The following is a 22,112-nucleotide window of genomic DNA, read 5'->3' on the forward strand; positions in this document are numbered from 1 at the left end:
TTCCCGAAAAAAAGAAGTGTATATGTATTTAGGAAAAGGTAATAATGTTGTGAGCGATGACCTGACGATCCCAACCGCAAGAAAAGATACGGCGTCGATCGCCATCCCTCACTGGCCAGGCTATGCCGCGAACTATGTCGCTGTGGCGCTCATCAGAGTATCTGTTATATGATTTTGAAAAAATTATTAAAAGCCAGATCGCAATAAAATAATCATGTAAAGTTTACAAAATTTTGGGATGCGCCGGGTTCGCTGATGAGACGATAGTGGTACGATCGTCGGCACATGTCGCTATTAAAAGCTGGTCATCATCATCTCCGGAAGGACAAATTTTCCTCACAGCCCTCGAGTGAGCACCCAATTCGAAGGAAGGAGCGGATTTCGGAGATGAAGCATCGAGATGAAGAAGGTGGCCTGAAACGGTGCCTATCATGAGGTTAGTGCTGCGACGATTAAGGAATGAGACACATGACGGCCGATTAGCAAACTGCTCTTTAGGGATTCCTATGGCATGCGCAAATAATTATTAGTTAAAAGGAAAATAGAATAAATGCATCAGCAAAAAAAATACCCAAGGCAGGTTTTGGCATGCGCAAATCCCACATTATGACACGCCCATCCTCCGAGCAAGAGACCATCACATCGTTCTGTTCCGGATGGATTGCTACGCTGACAACCATGTCGGCGTGGGCCGGCCGGTAGGTGTGGCTGCACACAAGGTAATCAGTGTGCCACACCTTCAAACTATGGAAATATAGAGATTCAGGTCAATGTCGACGTCATAACGTCCATGCCACATCAAAAGAATTAAAGGGTGCCAACCTACGATCCAGACTTCCGGTTAAGGCTCTTGTGCCGTCGCGACTGATGCTTAGTGAGCTCACGACATTGTCGTGCTCGACGACTGATGCAAGCATATTAATGCCCGATCCGGAATCTGGCCGTACGTTTAAAATCGATACACCCCCAGAATCTAGGCCCACCATAACCTGTGGAAGACAACAAATAAAGTATCAATTAAAGTCGGGAAAGTGAAATCACAAATCAATCGAAATTAAAAGTCATGAATTCGAAAGTTAGCATTGTCTTTATCTACGGTCACATCAGTTCTTTATTCGCCACCTTTCACTCCTACCCGGCATCAAGATAGTTTCGTTCTGATACCCATTACCATCCATCTTCTAAATATCAGCAGTCGCAATTCGTTATGACCACTTTTCAATTGAAGCGTGAAACAAGAAAGCGACTGTGTACAGATCTTGCCCAACAATGCGTTAAGATTCCCTGTAGAGGTTTGTACGTTTGATAATAAGACGATAACACCCGTTTGCTATCATTCAAATAATCGTGGCTTTATAGTCGTGAAATTTCAACCCGTTCTGCTCTATCTGTTAACAAACTGTTGCCAACCACTTGCCGACTACATAGTTTCTTTTGTAAATGAAACATTTAAGAGATGAGATGGCCCGCCCACTCCAATCATCGTTAACATTACTTTCCCTTGTTCATACTGCCAAAAAACGTTTCCCATCAAAATTTTCAAGAATTATTTAAAAGAATGAAGGTATGGGGCTATCGTTGAATCAACGCAAAGGGTGAAAGGCAATTTTTGACACACGGCAGGCTCGCATTGTCAACCAAAAAATTGCTTTGGGCGTAACATTCATGAATACTGGATTCTATATAAGCGGATGATTGCCTTGTCATTATCATTGTCCAGTTGTGTTTCCAACTGTCTACTCCACCCTATCTATCGCTCCCAAAAATGAAGGTAAAATTTGAATCCTTTCTTCTGTGTTTTAACCAACAGTTAATGTTAATTTGAAAATAGATTGCTGTAATTTTGATCGCTTTAATCGCTGTCGTAATGGGAACTCCGCCGTACCAACCTTACAACGGCTATCCGAGTTACAATTACGACGAGGAGTACTATGTAAGTTACTAAAAATGGCACGAATGTGGAATATATAATAAAAGAAGGTTTCTACCGCTCTAGGCACCAGCATACCCGGCTTACAACTACGGATACCACGTGAAAGATCCCTACACCTATAGCGACTTTGGCCACGAAGAAACCAGGAAAGGAGACAACACCAAGGGTCAATATCAAGTTCTTCTTCCTGACGGTCGACGACAGGTATCAATTAAAGTTTCATAGCCTACTTACAAGTTTCTTAAATTTGGCCTCTCTTTTCAGATAGTGACTTATTACGTAAATGGAAAATCTGGTTATGTTGCTGATGTTAAATATGTTGGTGAAGCCAAGTATCCCACCAACCCAAGTCCATACAGACAATATTAATTTATCCAATATATTCAATGTTTATAACTGATAGCTAAAAATGAAATATAGTTTGAGCAATTACTTGTTTCTGCCTTTGAGCCTAATATTTGTCTTAGACTAAGATATCGATTTAAGTTACCTTTGATCCAGAAACAAATTTCGCACAGGAAAGTCCACCTTCAAATTCCATACTTGATTGACACTTAGTTTGATCAGTCAAATCATCTGGGGAATGAAACACTGAAAGGATTCCTGCCCAGTATCGGGTGCACATGTTGGATGAGCCAAGAATCGAGGTTCCATCTAGAATGACATGGTTTAGAAAGAAGAAATCTCTTGATTTTACTACATTCCTGCTATATAGTTAAGTGGACAGTTAGTTTATACCTGATCCTATTTCGATGACATCAAAGGTGCGTCCACTTTCATGCAACACTGGTGTCGCATCGTCAACAATTTGATCAGTAGGAGTTTCCTGCATTTTAAAATTAATAAACTGAAATTCAAAGTAGGAATCTTGTCAAGCAGTGGCTTGGGTGGAAGTGGCCAACTGCCAAAAAAAACCCGACTCTGAATTCAAGTGTCGTCGTCTCGAGGAAAAGAAGTCCGAGACTGTTGCTCACTGTTGGCACGTGCCTTACGAAATCGTCTGCTAGACACCGAATTTGCATATTGCCATTTTGCATTATTGTCAGAAAAGCTAATGTAATATTTTTAAATTCACATCGAATTAGGATTACGTGGATACCGTTTTTCTCATTTCGGAAGAAATTTTTAGATCCTTCTTTCGTAACGAAGTCGCTCGTGAGTCGTGAACAAATCAAAGTCATATTGAGAATGTTCAGAGAATGTTATTTACAAAGCTGTAACCAGTTAGAGTTTTGGCCTTTGTAGACGTTAATTGTTCAATAATTTCGGAAAACATATTTGATTTTCCAAGTATTTTATATTTTTTTATTAAAATTAACCTTGAGCTTCCCGCATACCCGAAGTTCATCATTTTGAAGTGATTCTTTAGAAGTTCCTCATTAGGTGGCGCTGAGGTTTGCTAACATTCACGCGCGGCCGTGAGTATTTATTAAAAAAAAGTGAAGTCTTGTTATCACGAAATGATAATTTACATGCCGAATTTTATCGATTTTAAAATAAATTAAAAATGGAAAACTGTGACCATTCTACACAGTAAGAAATAAGAAGAATCTGAACAAAAAGATCTAAATAAATGAACTGACGAGATTTTTTGCCCTCACGATTGGGTTAAAACAAGAATCGAAAATTCCGTTAAATTAAAAAAAAAAAAACACCAGTGTGGATCGTATAATTTGTATTAATTAAATTACTGGACGTTAAGTGTGAATCTGTAGAAGTGTCAAAAAGTGGTCATCATGATATTTCCGCCTTTAGTTCCCGTTCCGTTTGGGAACCTCCCATCGAGAGCACTACTACACCACGCACCTTGAAAAATCCGTTTCATTTTTTTTGTTTGAATGGTACATCCATAGATGGCGAATGGGGATGGGATGTTTATATTGATCGGGACATAACCTAGCAACGCTAAAACCCCAAACCCCATACTGAATTCCCGATCCCGAAGCTAACAATACCTCTCCCCCCCCCCGCACTTTTCACGTAGTTTGATTTTTGAATGCAACATTTGATGGGAAATAATGATTAAGTATTAGCTACAGAGCAGTCGCACATGTTTGTGAATGCACAACAAGAAATATCATTATTTTTGATTTTTCGCTGCTTTTAAAAAATTTGTTCGCTTATTCATTCGTGAATAAATATTTTGTGAACAGACGGGGTAAGAACAAGAAATGATAACCTTTTCATTTATTCCTTGGGCTTTGGTTATTATATCATTCCTTTTTCACTGTCTGCCCTTTTAAGTTTCCAATTACTTTTTTCCAGCTTTTTTTCATCTTCTTAAATATTAGACATGCGTGTGTTTTTCTTCCTCGTGAATGCTATTGTTTAAATTAGGACTGATAAACTCTTGTTTGTTCAAATTCTATATGTTGATATATCGTTTGGACAGCCACACGGGTAATTCCCGTTTCTTATACGTCTCTTTGGCACTTGATCTCTCATCTGACTGTAATATTTTTTAAAAAATGTTTGTATTGGTTTCCCCACGGCTATCAGCAAGATTTGAACCAAATAAGCTACTTGTTACTTATTTGATAGCGAGTTGAGACGGAGGATTATACCTGTACAAACTGGCACTACCTATCAATAAAATACAAAGGTAATCATTCTGGTGTGTCGTCGGCGCACTGCGTCACGGAAGTTAAGACGTCAGAGTTGAAAGAAGACGTCATCGTTTCCGGCTCTTCAGTGAGTTCTATGAGGTACAATTCCTTCGGTCCACTCGCGCAAGGGTCGTGACATCATCAGTGTAGGAGGAGGAAATTCTCCGTTAGCTGATTGGTCGTCGACAACTTTGCAGTGCTGCCATTGGTCGCGCACATTAAGAGCGTCATCATTGACGTCATATCTCTCCTCATACGGCCACGCCTTCAAAGTATATACATGCACGTGCATCTGAAGCGGTTAAAGCAGTCGTCGTTCAGCTGTAGCCAGTCGATGTGCAGCTTTGCAATCTGAGGGCTTCGTTGCTGTGTTATTTCTTTCTTCAACTTGAACCACATCACTCTCCTCGTGACAAAGTCAAATCATCACAATAATAACACACGAGAACAAGTCGCTTGTCAACAGGCTCTTCGGCGCGTTACGACATTCGCAGAGAAAGATTTATTGAGAAATTCACTGAGAAGGAACCACAAAACAGCCGAATTGAACCAAACTAGACGAACCCGTCAGGACAAACTGGAGGACCGGCTTCTCCAATTCTCCATGCTTTACAATCGACGAGAACATTGGGCCGAAGGTGCAGGACTGTCTGCCGACAAATTTGGACCGTCCGATCTGCATTTTGGAACGCATGGTGGTCTGCCGACCATCGATCTAACCGGCGGTCACCTGTTTGGAGACTTCCAAGACACCTGGTCGCCGGCGTTCGTCGATTCGTGGACGCCAACTTCATCCGAATTCTCCGTTTCACCCACATTTTCAAATCACTGGGATCTCACCTTAACAGGTACACAGAGCCAACACATTTCTTTTCGTTCAAATTCGTGTTATTCGTGACTGTAGAGGCAAAGTAGAATGAATTCAGAAATAATAAGTGGGCGGATTTCTTGTAAATGTTTACTTGTTTACACGTAGAAACAGCCTATAAAAAGAGAGACCATACAAAATGTAGTTAGCAGACGAAAAAGAGGCTTGACAGACGTGGGCGTCGAAAACACAAGTGTAGTAACTAGTTACCTTCGTCGGTTTTCCTTGCGTGTTTCAATTACAAACGTTAAAGACATTTGGAAATTATTTCCCTGGTTTTTTTTCTAAAATACTTTGTCTTTTTGAATAAACGCCAATAATAAATTTGTAAACAAGTCAACTGTTTTGCTCCCGTATCTCCCGCAGCATCCATTCAAATTGTGTTGTATACATTTTTACATGTAATGACGCCTTGGTTGGGGCGAAGTGTAGTGTCACGTATGAACACTGCAACCTTATCGACCGTTTGGTCCCGAGAAGCTTGTTGACGTCACAACGCTGACGTCAAACGCCCGTCGGTGACGTCCGAAATGACGCACGCGTTTATTGATTCTTCCGCTTCGGATTTCTTATTACACGAGTTATAGAGGACCGGATCTTGATCAAACTTCCTTTTCCATGCACACACACACTCCCCACCCATGTGATTCAATTGTATTGAATTTTGTCTTTTTTCTTTCGTCAAATCAATAAAACGGGAAACTTTGTGTTCATGCGCTTTATGCGTGTATACGTGATGAAGAGCCGCCGATCAATTGTTTTATACAAATTCAAATATGGAAATTTCATTGTATAAAAAAAATCTTTGATGTTTCTGCAGTTCACGAGTTGGCATCCCAAACACCAGAGGGGCTACGAGACGTGACGTCCGAGCCTTCACCTGTTCAAGAAATGATGCTCATTCAGACCCAGGTAAGCGAATTCATTTCAATCACGCTGTGTAGTTGCATTTCAAGTACTTGGCTGGCAAATCGTACCGTAGGGGTTGTATTGAGTCGGAAGGGGAAACAGGATATGGTATTAATCACATTTGCTATTGGCGATCCGGCATGGAAGGTTGTCAAGTCCGAGTTATGGTAAAGACACCTGTGTTTTCATGGGCTTCTTTCCAGCTTCTTTCGTAACAGTATTAGTAGCCATTAATTTTCACTTGATGGAATTCAGCTAGGCAACGTAACAAGATTTAGAGGGGGGACAGAGTCAGAACCCAGAATATGACAATGCGCTTACAACAGTTGCGTGTGAACAAAAGAAGTAGTATACTTGTTTTGTTTGTGTTTTGAGCGACTCAACATACACAATCTAATCTTTTGGTTTGGGCTTGTTGCAGAGCCGAGTGGATCTTTGCGGATTAGTCGGACGGAATTTGGAGCTGCATCAGCAGCAGCAGCAGCCAATTCATCAGGGCGGTATTATGACTGCGGCGGCGTTCCCTCCATCCGATTGGACCGTGGAGCCCGTCAGAATGGGACACCCGCCCAGCAGCATCCAGTCATCTTACGCCCCGACAGTCATGTCTTCGCCCTCGCTGGCCTCAGTCCACCAGAGCAGCTTCGACGACTCGGAGAGCGCCAGTCTGCAGGAATGCTTCGATGCGGCCAGCGATTTATTCATTATGAACCACACGGAAGGCACGAGTAATAATACCAATCAGTCGGAAAGCGGCCTGCCCATGGATGTCGAAGACGCTAGTGAGTTGCTGACGGACGCCGCAGAAGCCCTGGCGGCTGCGGCCATTTCCATGCCTCATTTCCACGACACTTACACGTCGGCCAGCTTCTCGCAACCGTCGTCGTTCCAGCAGAAAGAAACTGTCGGCAGTAATGTTGCTGGACATAACCAGCAGCAGCACAGTGTCGGGTTGGGGATGACAGCCTTCCAGGCGGCTGTGCATTCGGTTCAGGCCCTTCGCCACAGACAACCAGGGCCATCTAGTAGCAGCAGTCCGCTCATGGCGGAAGATTCCAGCCGAAAGCGACAAGGATTCGGCTCGGCGGCTCATGGCTCACGTCACGGGGAACCTTCGTTCCGTAGCGGAGGATATTCGCCGTATCCGACAGTTTTGCCTGCTGGATCTCGGCTTCCGGTAGTCCACAACAACAACAACAACCTGCAGGCGAACACTCCAGTGGCTTCGACTTCCTTCGCCGTTCCATCCACGGTAATTTTTGACTAGTTGCGATCCTATAAGTTTTGGCCCAGATTTTAATTCCAGCCAATTCGACACAGAGCTTCGAGCGATCCGTTCCGGCGGTAGACAAGTGCAGCAGCAGTCAAGGCGTTTTGGCTGGGCGATCTGATTCATCGGCGTCTCGATCTAAATCTCCGTCGCAATTGTGCGCCGTTTGCGGCGACAATGCCGCCTGTCAACACTACGGCGTCCGCACTTGCGAAGGCTGCAAAGGATTCTTTAAGCGAACAGTACAAAAAGGCTCCAAGTATGTCTGCCTGGCCGATCGGAGTTGTCCGGTCGACAAGAGACGTCGCAATCGATGCCAGTTCTGCCGCTTCCAGAAATGCCTCTCTGTCGGCATGGTCAAAGAGGTGCATAATTAATAACCAACGGATCAATAGGAAGTTTTATACTAACTCAAAATACTCTTTTGTTTTATGGGGCAGGTCGTGAGAACGGATTCTTTGAAAGGACGACGAGGGAGATTGCCATCGAAACCGAAATGTTCGCAAGAGGCATCCAATTCGCCACCCGTTTCTCTGATTACGTCACTTGTTCGAGCTCATCTCGATACGTCGCCTGAAATAGCCAACTATGACTACTCGATGGTAATTGTGCTGACTCGAATCGAATTAAATGAAATCAAAAAAGTTCCGCTTTTAATTTCTTTCCTTTTTTTCTGAATAGTACGTAGAACAGAACGGAAATGAAAGCAACCACCACGCGTCTGCTCATTCGACGGAAGTTCAAGCTGATCATGTTCACCAGTTTTTCGCCCTGCTGACATCTTGCATCGACGTCATCAAGGTGTGGGCGGAAAAAATTCCTGGCTTCTCGGAACTCTGCAAAGAAGATCAGGATCTTCTCATTCAATCAGCCTGTCTGGAAATCTTTGTCATCCGGTTCGCTTACAGGTGGGAAACGAATTTCGCAATTTCTCATCAGAAAATAATTAACAATTCATTGATTGCAGGATCCGACCCGAGGACGAGAAATTTATCTTTGACAACGGGGTGGTGTTACATTCATCCCAGTGTAAGCCAAGCTTCGGGCCGTGGCATAGCGCCATCATCGAGTTTGCTCATTCACTCCATTCAATGGATATCGATCTGTCCGCATTCGCTTGCTTGGTCGCCCTCACTCTGATCACCGGTAAGTCCAGTCTAGACAGATATTATATACGGCGGACAAAAAAGCCAGCCAATAGATTCTGGACAGTTGCTAATTTAATACTATTATTGCCATGTATAGAGAGACACGGTTTGCGTGATCCGCAAAAAGTGGAACTGCTCCAAATGAAAATTATTTCTTCGCTGAGAGATCACGTGACTTACAACCCGGAAGCCCAGCGGAAGCCCCACTATTTCTCTCGCTTGTTGAGCAAGCTGCCAGAACTGCGATCGCTGAGCATTCAAGGTCTGCAGAGGATTTTTTATTTGAAGGTGGAAGATTTGGCCCCCGCTCCGCCGCTTCTGGAAGCCATTTTCAGCTCTAGTTTACCATTTTGATTCCGCCGTCGGCCGAATATCGACACGTGTGGAGCAAAGACAAACCAGACTGTGTTGCATTACTATAATCACCTGGACATTTTTTTATTTTTAGTCAGCTAGTCAGAATCTAATTCAATTGGTCACCTGCTGCTTTTAGATATTGATATAAGGTAGAGGCTTTCCTTTGCAGCACTACACATTTCCTGGTGAAATGTGGGATTTCTCGCAGTTATTGGACATGGCATCAAACCATAACCTAACTTAAAGTTTTTCTTTTTCTTTTTTTTTGAAAATGTTATTTATACCCATCATTTTCAAGCCTTGACTGAAGGAACTTGTGTTCATAAATCGTTAAATTATTACCTTTCATATCAATCACTACCCGTAACAGGACTTGTTGGAACACCTATATATTGCAACTAAGTTGTGTTATTGGTTCTACTTTGCATTCACATGAGAAGAAAAAGCCAATTAATCCACATATTTTCAAAAATTTATAAAGACAATCATTCACTCACCTTTTCCTACTGAATTGTTATTTCTTATCATCTTTGTTCATCAGCTTTCATATTTTTAAAATATCTCTTTTTACAACAGACATTTATTCTTGTAAATTTAGGATTTCATGATCCAAGTAGACAAGCTCAGCTCGTGACAATTTCTACATTATTCTAACGTATTTCATGCGTTTAGAGTTATGATACCTGAACCACATTTTTATTACATCCTTTGCCAAATGAATGTCTAGATCAAAGTATGAGTCTGATGGCAATATCATTCAATTGCGCTCAACTCACGCTACCAACCAGGTCAAGACATATGAGTGACTGATCTCTTCATATTCTATACTACATGTTACCTTCAAGCATTTCATTATATATCAATGTTACATAGATTAGACTATTAAATAGTACTATATAAACCCCGACATGTTACTTAATCCTCCCTTTTTAAATGTTCTATTTCTATTCAAAAACTGGAGCAACTTATATTGATCCTACTCTCCTTCCCGCGAGTGGAATTTATACTTTTTATACGATTTATACTCAATGTCCTGAGAGGTGATATAACATGTATAACATAACGAACACCATCACAGTTTAACTGGTAGATGAGTGATCCAAGTCAGATTCTTTATTGGCTTTTTTCTTTGTTAACATTTCAATATTAATGCAATATTGCCAATACATAAACATAACTGACCCCACACAAGAATTTGTGCATTCTTATTTATCCAATTAGAAATTTTCTGCATGGACACATCAGTAAACAATTTACTACATTTCAACAATTCGAAGAAAGCGGTAGCAAAAGCTAAAAGGGTCTTAACATCTAACAGGACGCACGTACTACTATGTCTTCCCTAAATTTTTTTTTCGGCCAAGAAAATCTTTGACATTTGTGTTAAACGATACAAAACTTCAAATCCTTGAAACACGATGAACTAAACAACTTGTAAAATCACCTATGTAACCGATAACTATTTGAAAATGAAAGTATTTCGCGCTAATTTTACTTTGCTTGTTCACCACCCTCTACCGTCAGTTTGGTAAACTACCGTCACTTTAGTAATGGTCGTCAAAAATGCTGTGACTCAAGCAAATCTCACATCGCCGGAATAGAAATTTTGTTTAAATAAAAGTTGTTGACAATAATCATTCTTTCTGGTATCTGAATTATCTACAATGGATAGCGGTAAATATATCTGATGGATCATTATACGACGCTTCCTTTAGAAAAAGCAAGATTCGTTACTCACTAGTTTATTTGAACATTGTCTTGCAGGGTCCGAAAACAACGATTCATTTTTCATCGAGGGACCCTCTAACACTGGCCCTAATGCAAATGAGGAGAATTTTGCCGATGATGGAGACTTTGGCCCACCCATGTCTTATCAACAACAGCATTATGGTGGACCTAGAGGCCCACCAGGAATGGGGCCTAGACCGATGGGCATGAGACCTGGCATGAGACCATTTGGTGGAGGTGGTATGGGCCCCCGTCCACCGTTTATGCAGAGAGGACCACCAGGAGGACATGGTGGATTCCATGGCCCCCCTCGTCCAGGTCCACCTGGTCAGCGTTTCCAAGGCCCACCACCAAGAGGTATGGGCCCGATGGGAGGCCCACGAGGGCCACCTCCAAATATGATGCAAGGCTATGGTGATTATCCTCGACAGATGAGACCCCATTTTTCACAGGAACAGAATGGTGGTCGCAATGGCGATTCAATGGATGGCTCTGGCGGATGGGATATGGTAAGTCAGGAAATGTTGCCTCTGTTGACAGTAGTCCAATAACTCACAAACATCTTACTTACAGCAAGGTCCACCTAATCAACCAAATGGTGGTGGCATGGGCTACATGGGTGGCCCACCACAACAAGGACCACCTCCGAGTTATGGTAATGTACCACCTCCCCATAATCAACATTATGGAAATATGCCTCCTCAACAGCCTCCAGCACATGGTTACGGTAACAGTAAGTTGTCTTGAAATGTGTTTAGTTTTTCATGGGACTCAACTTTCACTAATGGATTACATAGGTGGTCATCCTGGTTATCCTGGATCTGGGATGCCTCCTGCACCTGGTGGATACCAGCAACCACATCAGTCTCAACCGCAATCTCATCTAGCTCCAGTTAGTGAAATCGACGCATCAACTGACGAAGTCTGGGTTGAAACGAAAGCAGGAGATGGTAAATCATATTATTATCATGCTAAATCAAGAGAGACTACTTGGACTAGACCCGAGGGGCCGAACGTAAAGGTTTTGACTCAGCAGCAGGTAATTCGTAAAATCAGTCATCTTTCCTAAATAGAACCTGAACTTATTTTATTATTCACTCCTAGGTTGAAGCAATGGCACAGTCTGCAGCATCAAAGCCCCCAGAAAATGGTAAGATCATTTATAGGTGCCCTTAAAATGAAACTTATTTTTATATTTTAAACAGGAGTGGCTATGCCAACTGGACCAACTCAAGGTGGTAGCTATGGACCTGGAGCTCAACAGCCATTTTATCCAGCACATCAAGGTCTGTATTCATTTTAGTTTCATTTTAACTAGAGTAGAAATAATATTATGGTTTTTTTTTAATTTCCAGGTTGGAACATGGGGGGTGCAGTAGCTCCAACACCTGCACCTGCATTGTCGGCTGGACCTGTTCCATATCCCGTTATGTTGGGATCTGATCCAGGGGTAATCATCTTTCGACCAAGTTTTTATCCAGTACAAATTTTTAATGCGTTTTGTTTTTCAGACTGATCCCATACTATTGTCACAAGCAATGGAATGGTGCGAATACCGTTCCCCAGATGGCAAGCCTTATTACTTTAATGTAAAATCATCATCGAGTGTATGGGAAAAACCGCAGGCTTTGAAAGATTATGAAGGTAATTCCCAACTTATCATTGTTTGTTCTGTTTTTCTCAAGTTTTCTCTTCGTTGTAGTGGCTCGCCTTGCCGCAGCAGCCCGAGTTCATGCCACTCCTTCTGTCCCAATTGCCCAACCCGTTCAGCCCGCTTCAATGCCAGAGGTTGCGAAAAAAGAGGAACCCAAAGTCTCCGAATCTGAAAAGGCAGAACCAGCGAAAGAAACGAAGGAAAAAGAGGAAGTTAAAGTACCGAAAGACAAGAGTAGACCCGTTTCTAGCACTCCGGTGCCTGGAACTCCATGGTACGATTGGTTTTAAAGGAGTTTAGTTACAATATATACAACTATTATTATTATCATAAAGGTGCGTTGTTTGGACTGGTGACGGAAGAGTATTCTTTTTCAATCCAAGTACCCGTTCTTCCGTCTGGGAGAAACCAGAAGATTTGAAAAACCGACCTGACGTCGACAAGTTGATAGCGAACGTCCCCGATGACAGTCCTCAACAAGGTAACAATATCTACTCTTTAAATTTAAAATGTGGCGCTCATAACGTTTCTATCTATGCAGTTGATAAGAAAGATGAAATTAAAGAAATCAAGCCAGATAAAAAGAAGAAAAGCGAAAGCGGAACCGATGAACCTCCTCCAAAGAAATCCAAAATCAATGACGAAGGTAACATCATTCAAATTTTCCAAAGACAATTTAATGAATGGAATCTCAATTTACAGTCATTGAAGAGGTTAGAATCGAAGAACCCACCAAAGATACTGCGATGGAGGCTGAGGTGAAAGCTGCTCAACAGAGAGCTGTGATTCCCCTCGAGGATCGTGTTCAGCAGTTTAAAGCCATGTTGGCAGAGAAAGAGGTAGCGCAATTGCAAAACTTTGTTTGTTTTCATTCATCACACGGTATTGAAATTCTATTTTAGGTTTCCGCTTTCTCAACATGGGAAAAAGAATTACACAAAATCGTTTTCGATTCCCGATATTTATTGCTGACATCCAAAGAAAGTAAGAAATTAACAACTTAACTTTTTCTTCCAACTGTCTAAAATTGTAACACTGGTTATTGTGAAAATAAAGGAAAAGACGTATACGAGGACTTCGTCCGCGAGAGGGTTGAAGAGGAGCGCCGAGAGAAGCGAAATCGGATGAAGGAGAAAAAGGACGACTTCCGAAGGCTAATGGAAGATGCCAAACTTAACGGAAAGTAAGTCAATTCTAACAGAGATAGGAAGTTTATTTAGATTTGTTTTTTTTTAACGGATGTTATCATTTCCACAGGTCGACCTTCTCTGATTTCAATCATCGATACAGCAAAGACGAGCGATTCCGCGGCGTGGAGAAGACGAGGGAGCGTGAGTCACTCTTCAATGAATTCATCGTCGAGGTCCGCCGCAAAGAGAAAGATGAACGGGACGCTCACCGTGAAAAGGTACATTTTCATTCTGTTTCACTTCAATGGGTATCTTTCAACTTGTCAGAAAAAAAGCAATATTTTAAAATCATTGAGACAGTAGGTGTTCAATGTTGAGTTTTAATGATGGTGCTGCATCAGCCATGAACGTCGTAACAGGATTTAAATTTTCCTGTCTTACTTTCGTTTTATTATTTCATTTAATTTGTGTGACCTTAACTGATGCCATTAATTAGTTTTACGAGTGTTGTCCTAAATATTTTATTTTTCAGGCTTTCTCAGTAAGTTTTCTATGTGTGTTATGTTTATTTTATTTTTTGAATCGTGTTCTGCTGCAATTTTTTGCGAAAAAAGATTTATTTGTCTTGATGTAAGTTGCGGATTAAATATTGACAGAATTTAGGGTCTCATCTGTCTAATAAGAATTGACAATGGGCAGCTTGCGCCGATTTTAATCGGGCGAGCTCCCAACCCTTATTTTGATGATTCTCTCTATCTCTACCCCTCCAATTTGATGGCTTCTCTACAAGTTCAAACAAGGTCGTGAAGCTACAGGTGCCTGGAGCCGCGACCGCGCGTGAGCCTACTCGGGGGACTCCGTTTCCCTTAAAAGAGACCCCAAGACACAAAATCCTTAACACTTCCGACTTGCACCAACCTCTCTGTTAGCCATTGGGTAATATTGATTGTTAAGAAACAAACAAAGCACCTGGTTTATTCAAAGAAATTTTGTGATTGCCGTAACTTAAAGATTTTTTCTTTTCTTTCAAATATCACAAAATGTCAAAGAGTAGTCAAATTAATCATAATTTCCGAGATCATTATTCCGATATTTTTCAAGTTGCTAACATTTTTAGAGTTTGAAATGCAGCTATTTTTTTTCTAACTAACAAGTAACTCCATTGTCTAACAAAGTCTTAAGAACCGGGCTTTGCCATATATCATTAGTCCTACGACCCTGTCAAAAAAAATCTATTGCAAAATTTTTGCTTGAATTGTTTGGAATTGCATCGATTGCGTCAGTCGAGTGTGCGGAGCCGCGGAAAATTTTCGGTGGAAAACGGAAGGGCTTGCCTCCCTTGTGGCGCATCCACCGCGCGACCTACAGCACGCAACCCCATGGAGGCTTGGTTTACCGGTCCACGACAGTATTGACACCATTTTAGCCTTTTTTTCATACATAGAGCCTTGGTCAAGATCGATACATTTATGTGTGTCTCGTGATGTTTCCTATTTTCCATTCAATATTTTATTCTATTTCTATTTTTTTCTTTACTTGTCCAAATTTTTTTGTTTTGAAAATCACTCTTGATCCAATTCCATCATCGTCTTGACTAACCTCACGACTGATTCAAAAGTTTCCTGATAAATGATCATTGACATTGCTCCGCCGTAATGTCAATGGTGATCGTACATCGGATTCCAAAAAAATGACGTATTTTCATTTGGTTTCCCATCTACTTTTTGTGACAGGACAAGATAGAAGAAATTAATCCTTTTCATAGTTGTTAAGTCATTATTGCTCAGTGAGTCTAGGGTTGCTCACGCTACATGCTAACACCGTTGTTTTTCTTTTCCATTTCTCTCTTTGTTGGATACTCCTCCTGTGCATTCTAGGCCAGAAAAGAGTTCGTCTCCTTCTTGCGGGAGCAACTGGGCGACCAACCGTCTGAGCGGTACTCGCGCTGGACCGAAGTGAAGCGAAAGCTGGAAGACACCAAAGATAGTCGTTTACGGAATGTCGACAGCAGTTTAAGGGAGGACTACTATAGGTACGTTAGTTACTTTTTTTATTTCCGGCAGAACGACTCTTAAATTAAATTGGATTTCTATGTTTCGCTATAGAGAATGGATCCGCACAGTGCGTGAAAAGATGGAGAAAAAGGAGAAGGAAAGAGAAAAGAACAAAGAATCCAAGAGCAGTAAGAGGGATAAGGATCGTGACGAGCGAATCAAAGAAAGGAAGGATAGCGATCGAAGCCGGGACCGTAAAGACAAAGAAAAGGACAAGGACAAAGAAAAGGATCGATCTAAAGACAAGGATAGAAAAGAAAAGGATCGACGCAAAGACAAGAACAAGAGTAAAGATGGTGAAAAATCCAAAGACAAGTCAAAGAGCAAGGACAAGGAGAAAAAGCGTAAAGCCAAAACCGATTCGGAAGAGGAAGAAGGGGAGACCCGTGACGATGTCGAAATGGAAGATAACGGCGATCACGATAAAGTCGCTTCATCCGACGAAGTCCACGCAGTGGAAGATGACGACGAAGATGTTGAACGCGATCCAGCCGATGGCGAAGCAGAACAAAAGGAAGAGTGTGAAGATCCTGAAGCGGCTGCAGTAGCAGCTGCCGAGGAGGAGGAAGAAGAAGAGCGTGAAAAGCGTAATCGGGAGAAAAAAGCCCGCGAAGAGGCTAGTCTGCGCGAAAGGGAGAAGGAAGTGCAACGAGCCTTGGCTCCCCATTTGAGGGATCGTGACAAGGAGCGTATCGCACATCAACATGGCGAAGCTGTTTCTCAATTCACAGCGCTCCTGACTGACTTGGTAGGATATAGAAATACTTTTCTTAAGTCTTGTCAAACAGTTTTGAGCACTCAATATTTTTTTTCTGTTTAGATTCGCAATCCTGACATGTCGTGGAAAGAGGCGAAACGAACGTTGCGGAAAGATTCCCGGTCGGAAGTGACTGATATCTTGTCAAAAGAGGAAAGAGAGAAAATGTTCTCCGAGCACATTGAAAAACTCACATTCAAGAAGAGGGGGAAATTTAGGTTGGTTTTTCATTGAGAAAAATAAGGAACATTTTACAAACTAAAAATTTCTTGTAGGGAGATGCTGGAAGAAATCGGTGAATTGACTCTGACCACTGCATGGAAAAAAGTGCGTGGTCTCATCAAGGACGATCCTCGATATGCCAAATTCTCATCTTCAGACAGAGTAACAAGCAAAATTACTGCAATTCTTTTTTATTCAGTTGATAATTGATGATTTTCTCTCCTTAGAAATGTGAAAAAGAATTCAATGAATTCATGAAGGATAAAATGGTAGCCGCCAAGGCTGATTTCCGTGAGCTCTTGAAGGTAAAATGTGAACATTGCTGTAGCCGTGGATCCTTTTAACTAAAAAAGATTTTCTTATTATTGCAGGAGAGCAAATTCATTTCGTACAAGTCAATGAAGAGTGTCCGTGAGTCTGACCAAGCCCTCAAGGATATCGAGTCAACCCTGCGAAAAGATAGGCGTTACCTTCAACTAGAATGCGTCCGGCATGAGAGAACAGATCTGCTGATGGCCCATCTCGAAGAATTAGAACGTAAAGGACCACCTCCGCCACCCACCGCCACGGAACCAGTTCGAAGGGATAAGCATTAGTTAAGTAAGCAATTAAACATGAGTAAAACGGAGAGAGAAAAGAGAGTGCAGGCAGTTTAAAAATTTGTGGCAATTGATCTTTTTTTTGAATTTTAGTTGGTGCATCTAACAGGTTATGTGTTTAACTGTAGCTTCTATTTAGCCAAGTGATTGTGTTTTCAATATTTTCCATCCTTGACCTTAATTAAGGGTACATTTTTGATGAAAAAGACGAAGCAAGTAATTTTTTTTAATTCTTTCAGATTGAGTTTTTCTTTTCTCCTTTTTTTAGGATGTCCTGACATCCCTCACAACAATGATTAATAATAATACACAAAAACCAAAACGTAATCTGCGTGTTTGTGTCAGCTGATTCGGGGTTTGTTTTAGTTGAAGAGTAGGTCTTGATAGCACGACAACAAGTAGCAGTTGGAAACACGGCAATTAGTTGTAGTCCGGACAACAGTAGTACGATCCGCTCGCTCGAAATTTGCCTTGACTGTTTCATAATACTTTCCGTCACTAGGTAACAATGAAAGCAATTAAAATAGAGGCAACTCTCACGTGATAAAGGGCAATTTAGTAATATACCTTAGCACGAGACACTTGAGACGTAGGCAACGAACACGCAACGTGTCGATAGCCTTTTGACTTTTATCCGAATAACGGAGAGTTTCAGGATCCCACCGAAGTTCAAGTCGCTCCAGCTGAAAACAGTTTTGAGCTATGCAATCTACCAGTTGATCAACTAAAACCTAAACAATCGAGAAAGAAAATCCTCAAGTATTGGTTATATAATTGTCATGTCATTCAATTGCACAACCTTTTGACTGATTTTCGGACAACAACCTTCAGACATGCCCATGACGAGAATCTTGACTTGACGGAGGGATGGCAAGGTACCGGTCCACAGTTGGTCAGTGACGTGAGGGATTCCAGAGAGCACCAATCCTCGTAATTGCGGGCCGAATCTCAAAAGGAATTTGTAGAGGCCATCCTCACTCAGGGATTCGCAACGATCCAGATCCAGTGCCATCAAACTGCGAGCATTTCCTTTATCGGCAAACGCGCGCAACACCTGTCAATGTTAAAATTCAATAGCATAATTTTCTACTTGTTACACGTCAAAAAGATTTGGTTACGCTATCGTTGAATCCGTCCTGCTGTCCGGCGCTAAGCCAACGGAGGGCGGGCACGCGAGTCAACAGGTCAGTCAAGCAATCTGACGTCAGATCGGTGCCAGTAATATCCAACTCTTGCAGCTGGGTCTTCTCCCATTCGACGGCTTGCACATGCTCGCTCAACAATCCTGTAATTAGACGTGGAATTCATTAAAAGCAATTCAGGGCAAACTCGTGGGTTTTCCCCTAACCTGTTTGCTGGGCCAAAAGACATCGCATCTTACGGCACCGTTGAAACAGGATTCGCAGTGAAGATCCGGTCACTTTGGCGCAGTAGTTTACAGCCAGGCACTCGAGCTTGATTACAAAATGACATTCCTGTTATCCGCCATGATGTGATGAAAACAATTAACCAACCTGAATGCAGTTGGAGCTGAAAGCTTCCACGTGACTGTCGTCTACAAAGTTGATTCCGTAGAGATTGACAATTCGCAAATTGGGAGTGGCAGATTTCATTTTATGGATATTGATAACTTCATAAATTTCTTCTTCCTCTTCGCTTATCTTCTCGTATGTGCCTTGACGTGGAAAAATGACAAAGTTTTCAGTTTATGCCGGGAAACGGAATTCCGAATTCCCAGTGAACCGTGTTTAAGCTGCCAAACATTCTGGCTTCTGCAATGACAGGGAAAGTATAAGGTTTAAGTTACCGATTAGGTGAAGAACTTCTAGTCCATTGATGAACGAATAAATCTTTCGCATGAAACCCTCCATGAAGATGACTTCACTCAAGCAGATACACATGTAGCGCAGCTTAGTCGGGAAACCCTAAAATAAAAATTCCATTGCATATTTAAATGTGGTAATAATAGCTCCGAGCGACGGAGGATCAAATTCAACCTGTCTAATACGAACAAAGCCAAAAAAAAGTTTAAAAACTAATCGATAATTGACGTAATGTTTTCTTCTAAATTTGCATTACAGCGATGCAATAACTATCTGATTTTAATTGTAATAAACTTGAAAAAAACGGGTGAGTTATAATTCTGGTCGATATGTGGTAACGCCCTTTAATAGTCACCCAGCACTTTCACAATGAGCAACGAAACTTGATTTACGAGACAATTTCGTGAATGACAGAGCACACACATAGTTCAACTTTTAATTGCCATCTCCAGGGGGATCTCCCGCCCAACATAAAGTGAAGTATGACTATTTTAATGCGTTGCCAAGGGCAACAATGCTCGTACCTGTAGCTCGTTAAAGTCATGCAACTGCATGGCTGTGCTGAAGTCCAACAACATGTGGGTGAGATTGGGGCATTTGCTTCCAAGTTCATACAAAACCGTATGTGTTATCAATTCGATGGGTAGTTCGATGTAGCGCAAGGACGGACCAAAACGAATGCTAATTTTTTTGGCCAAAAATAGAATAAGTTTAAGACAATTCAAAAGAGATATTCATCATGTGCAAACCTGATTAAAGCCAATAAAGCTTCAAGACTGCTCACATGAAGGCCAGACATTTCAGGTCGGAGAGAGACACATTTCCACAATCTTGAATCGTACGCGATCATTCGCCATTTTCGACAAGTTCGAGCCAAACGGCAAATCTCTCGGTGGCTCAAATACGAAAAAATCTGGAGCACAACCTTGTCCGGCAACTTGTCGATTGTCTACGCACCACAAAAAAGAAATTGAATTAGACAATCAAACCAGTAAGCGATTTCTAGTCGGTTAATCCACTCCCGATTTCGGTATTTAACTTTTGTCAGAAAATGTATCCAACTGACAAATTTTGAGGTTTGATGTTTAAGAACTTAAAGAATAAGTTACGACAGATAGTACATTACACAAAAATACTTATAAATGATAATTTAAGTAAATGAGGAATGAGGAAAAGATGAACGGATAGGGGCTTCATCCACGTGCTACAGGATATGGATCATGCTGATAAAAACAGAAAAATGTCAAAATGGAAAAACCGTTTTAGATCTGGCGTTGTGCTGTTCTTCAAGCGTGCCTCTGAACGTCGCCAACTGACCCCAGACCTGATGGATGTATTGAACCACATTTTTGTTGGTTGTCTCAGAAAGTTGTTGCTGTCTTAAAGGCGATTTGTATAGTACTTACGTCGGTCGAGAGATCCATCGTTTAAATAATAACAATAGCGACAAGCGTCCGTCTTGGTAACCACTGAAACACACGTACTTGGTTCTGCCGAGGAGGAAAGAAAGTGGAAAACTGTACTCAACAGGCACTACTGTACACTTCCGTACTCTACCGCTACGGCTGGATCGCCCCAGCAGCTGGCGTCTAAACTTAGCCGCATCACGACAATGCTTCCATCACAACAACCAAGGATCGCTCTCGGTACGGTAGCCAAATACCACAACTTAGGAGGGGGGGGGGGGACCCAATATTGACTGACTATAACAGAGATGAGGAGGTGTCAGGTGGGGTAGATGGGGGATTTGTCGGCAGGATCAATACTATTTGTAATTCAATCTTTAGTGTGTTGCAGTGGAGGTCATCACCTACCATGGAGATAAGGGAACTGGGTGGAATTGCACTGTCCCTCCGTTCTTCCATCATCCGGAGCCCGTCTCCGAGTTGAGTAAGTTGCCCCCAATTTGTTTTATCCATTTTCCCCCTTCTTTTTGTTCTCTGTGTTCTTTATTACGTTGGGGTTGGAAAAATTTGCATATCAATTTTTTAGAAATACTTTGATGAAACAAGATTCGAGCCCTTTTGATACAAGAAATAATAGGATCATTATAAACACGAAATTCTTACCTATTTCAAGAGGGAGATTGAAACCACGACAATAATTGGCCCTTGTGACGGGAGTTGGACGAGCGGATTCCAAATTGTTTTAACGATCCGTCAAAACTCGAGCGGACACGCCTTTGTCAGGCCAACGGGGCTGTAATGCAATTCTATAGTATTTTGTATCATTTAAAGAAAAAGAATAATGAGAGTGGGGAGGTGCAAGTAGGTGGAGGAGGTGGATGTTTGGGGTTTTTGTATGAAGGCGGTGTCGATACCAAAGATTTTTCACAACGATACGGTGAATACTCTACTGGTCGCGTCTCGCCTGAAAAGAAGATCACGGGCCCACTTGCTCTGCCCAACTGAGATGGCCGGTAACGTTCGCCTTTTTTTCCCTATAACGGCGGTCTAGGCTCTCTCCTTCCCGTCTATTTTAGCCGAGCTGCTCTGGCCGCCATTTGCCAACGACTATTTTTAGAATTTATCTCCAGTTTACAAACCCCAACAGATGGATCTTTTTCACATACTACAGTCTCCACCCCTTCACACAATTTACATGTACAGCTATTGTCTTTGTTCCACCGGCGAATGAAAATAATAATCTAATAAACTATTCTTCCCAACTGTCTGAACAACTCTTGTCAGAAATAACAGACGAACTCGTCGTTAGTTTACAAAAAACTTCACGGGGATTCTGAATTGGACTTTTTAAAAAAGAAAAAGTGATCTTACCTTGGCTTCGTTCCAATATTGCTCTAAACGAACGAAAAAAAACCCATGTTGATCGCCTTTCACTTTTTTCCCGACCATCACCAGAACAAAAGACTCTCAAAATGACCGCAAGCGACGTCCATAAATGTTGTTGGTGTGAATGGACTCGAGAAGCTGACATTCACAGGTTGTTTTCCATTTCGATTAGTATGCTGCAGTCGTGGACAGGACCTTTGTTTCCCAGCACCATCCGGCCATGCCTTCACCAGAGAAAAACAGGTTTTTCGATTATACCTTA

The 22,112-nt window shown here is 41.8% G+C and overlaps 5 protein-coding genes across 13 annotated transcripts; 3 read left to right on the forward strand and 2 right to left on the reverse strand.

The window, feature by feature from the left end:
- Positions 1-2,922, reverse strand: LOC124348437 (methylosome protein 50-like). Its single transcript, XM_046798653.1, has 6 exons — positions 2,672-2,922; positions 2,424-2,587; positions 823-989; positions 572-744; positions 228-504; positions 1-161 (listed from the first exon to the last, which is right to left on the reverse strand). Exons 1-6 carry the CDS (start codon positions 2,763-2,765, stop codon positions 29-31), a joined length of 1,008 nt encoding a protein of 335 aa, XP_046654609.1. The 5' UTR covers positions 2,766-2,922; the 3' UTR covers positions 1-28.
- LOC124349773 (cuticle protein 8-like) lies at positions 1,638-2,365 on the forward strand. The gene is made up of 4 exons (XM_046800618.1): positions 1,638-1,771; positions 1,832-1,933; positions 1,997-2,137; positions 2,198-2,365. Exons 1-4 carry the CDS (start codon positions 1,766-1,768, stop codon positions 2,300-2,302), a joined length of 354 nt encoding a protein of 117 aa, XP_046656574.1. The 5' UTR covers positions 1,638-1,765; the 3' UTR covers positions 2,303-2,365.
- A 1,899-nt stretch (positions 2,923-4,821) lies between the features above and the next one.
- Positions 4,822-10,304, forward strand: LOC124345339 (nuclear receptor subfamily 4 group A member 2-like). Its single transcript, XM_046798295.1, has 8 exons — positions 4,822-5,387; positions 6,228-6,319; positions 6,738-7,568; positions 7,637-7,951; positions 8,027-8,188; positions 8,268-8,494; positions 8,554-8,732; positions 8,832-10,304. The coding sequence occupies exons 1-8, from the start codon at positions 5,144-5,146 to the stop codon at positions 9,086-9,088; spliced, it is 2,307 nt and encodes a 768-aa protein (XP_046654251.1). The 5' UTR covers positions 4,822-5,143; the 3' UTR covers positions 9,089-10,304.
- A 335-nt stretch (positions 10,305-10,639) lies between these two features.
- LOC124344394 (transcription elongation regulator 1-like) lies at positions 10,640-17,562 on the forward strand. Its single transcript, XM_046797935.1, has 21 exons — positions 10,640-10,765; positions 10,856-11,328; positions 11,393-11,552; positions 11,617-11,858; positions 11,924-11,969; positions 12,025-12,105; positions 12,175-12,269; positions 12,331-12,463; positions 12,522-12,747; positions 12,809-12,954; positions 13,015-13,119; positions 13,176-13,312; positions 13,376-13,457; positions 13,530-13,656; positions 13,731-13,881; positions 15,481-15,635; positions 15,709-16,405; positions 16,478-16,632; positions 16,690-16,798; positions 16,864-16,941; positions 17,008-17,562. The coding sequence occupies exons 1-21, from the start codon at positions 10,756-10,758 to the stop codon at positions 17,230-17,232; spliced, it is 3,633 nt and encodes a 1,210-aa protein (XP_046653891.1). The 5' UTR covers positions 10,640-10,755; the 3' UTR covers positions 17,233-17,562.
- Positions 17,321-22,074, reverse strand: LOC124346619 (F-box/LRR-repeat protein 7-like). 9 transcript variants are annotated; one of them, XM_046798392.1, is made up of 12 exons: positions 21,836-22,074; positions 21,128-21,270; positions 20,873-21,005; positions 19,808-20,007; positions 19,583-19,739; positions 19,043-19,160; positions 18,750-18,910; positions 18,584-18,689; positions 18,354-18,520; positions 18,035-18,289; positions 17,803-17,966; positions 17,321-17,733 (listed from the first exon to the last, which is right to left on the reverse strand). In XM_046798392.1, the coding sequence occupies exons 3-12, from the start codon at positions 20,975-20,977 to the stop codon at positions 17,598-17,600; spliced, it is 1,569 nt and encodes a 522-aa protein (XP_046654348.1). In that variant the 5' UTR covers positions 20,978-21,005; positions 21,128-21,270; positions 21,836-22,074; the 3' UTR covers positions 17,321-17,597. The 9 variants fall into 9 exon arrangements, with proteins under 9 accessions (XP_046654348.1, XP_046654353.1, XP_046654351.1 ...); XM_046798397.1 differs by lacking the exons at positions 20,873-21,005; positions 21,128-21,270 and adding exons at positions 20,317-20,382; positions 20,465-20,548 and having other exon boundaries at positions 21,836-21,853; XM_046798395.1 differs by having other exon boundaries at positions 21,128-21,257; positions 21,836-21,853.
- Between the last annotated feature and the right edge of the window lie 38 nt (positions 22,075-22,112).

The sequence above is a fragment of the Daphnia pulicaria genome, chromosome 1 (assembly GCF_021234035.1).
Source record: "Daphnia pulicaria isolate SC F1-1A chromosome 1, SC_F0-13Bv2, whole genome shotgun sequence".
Classification (NCBI taxonomy): Eukaryota; Metazoa; Arthropoda; class Branchiopoda; order Diplostraca; family Daphniidae; genus Daphnia; species Daphnia pulicaria.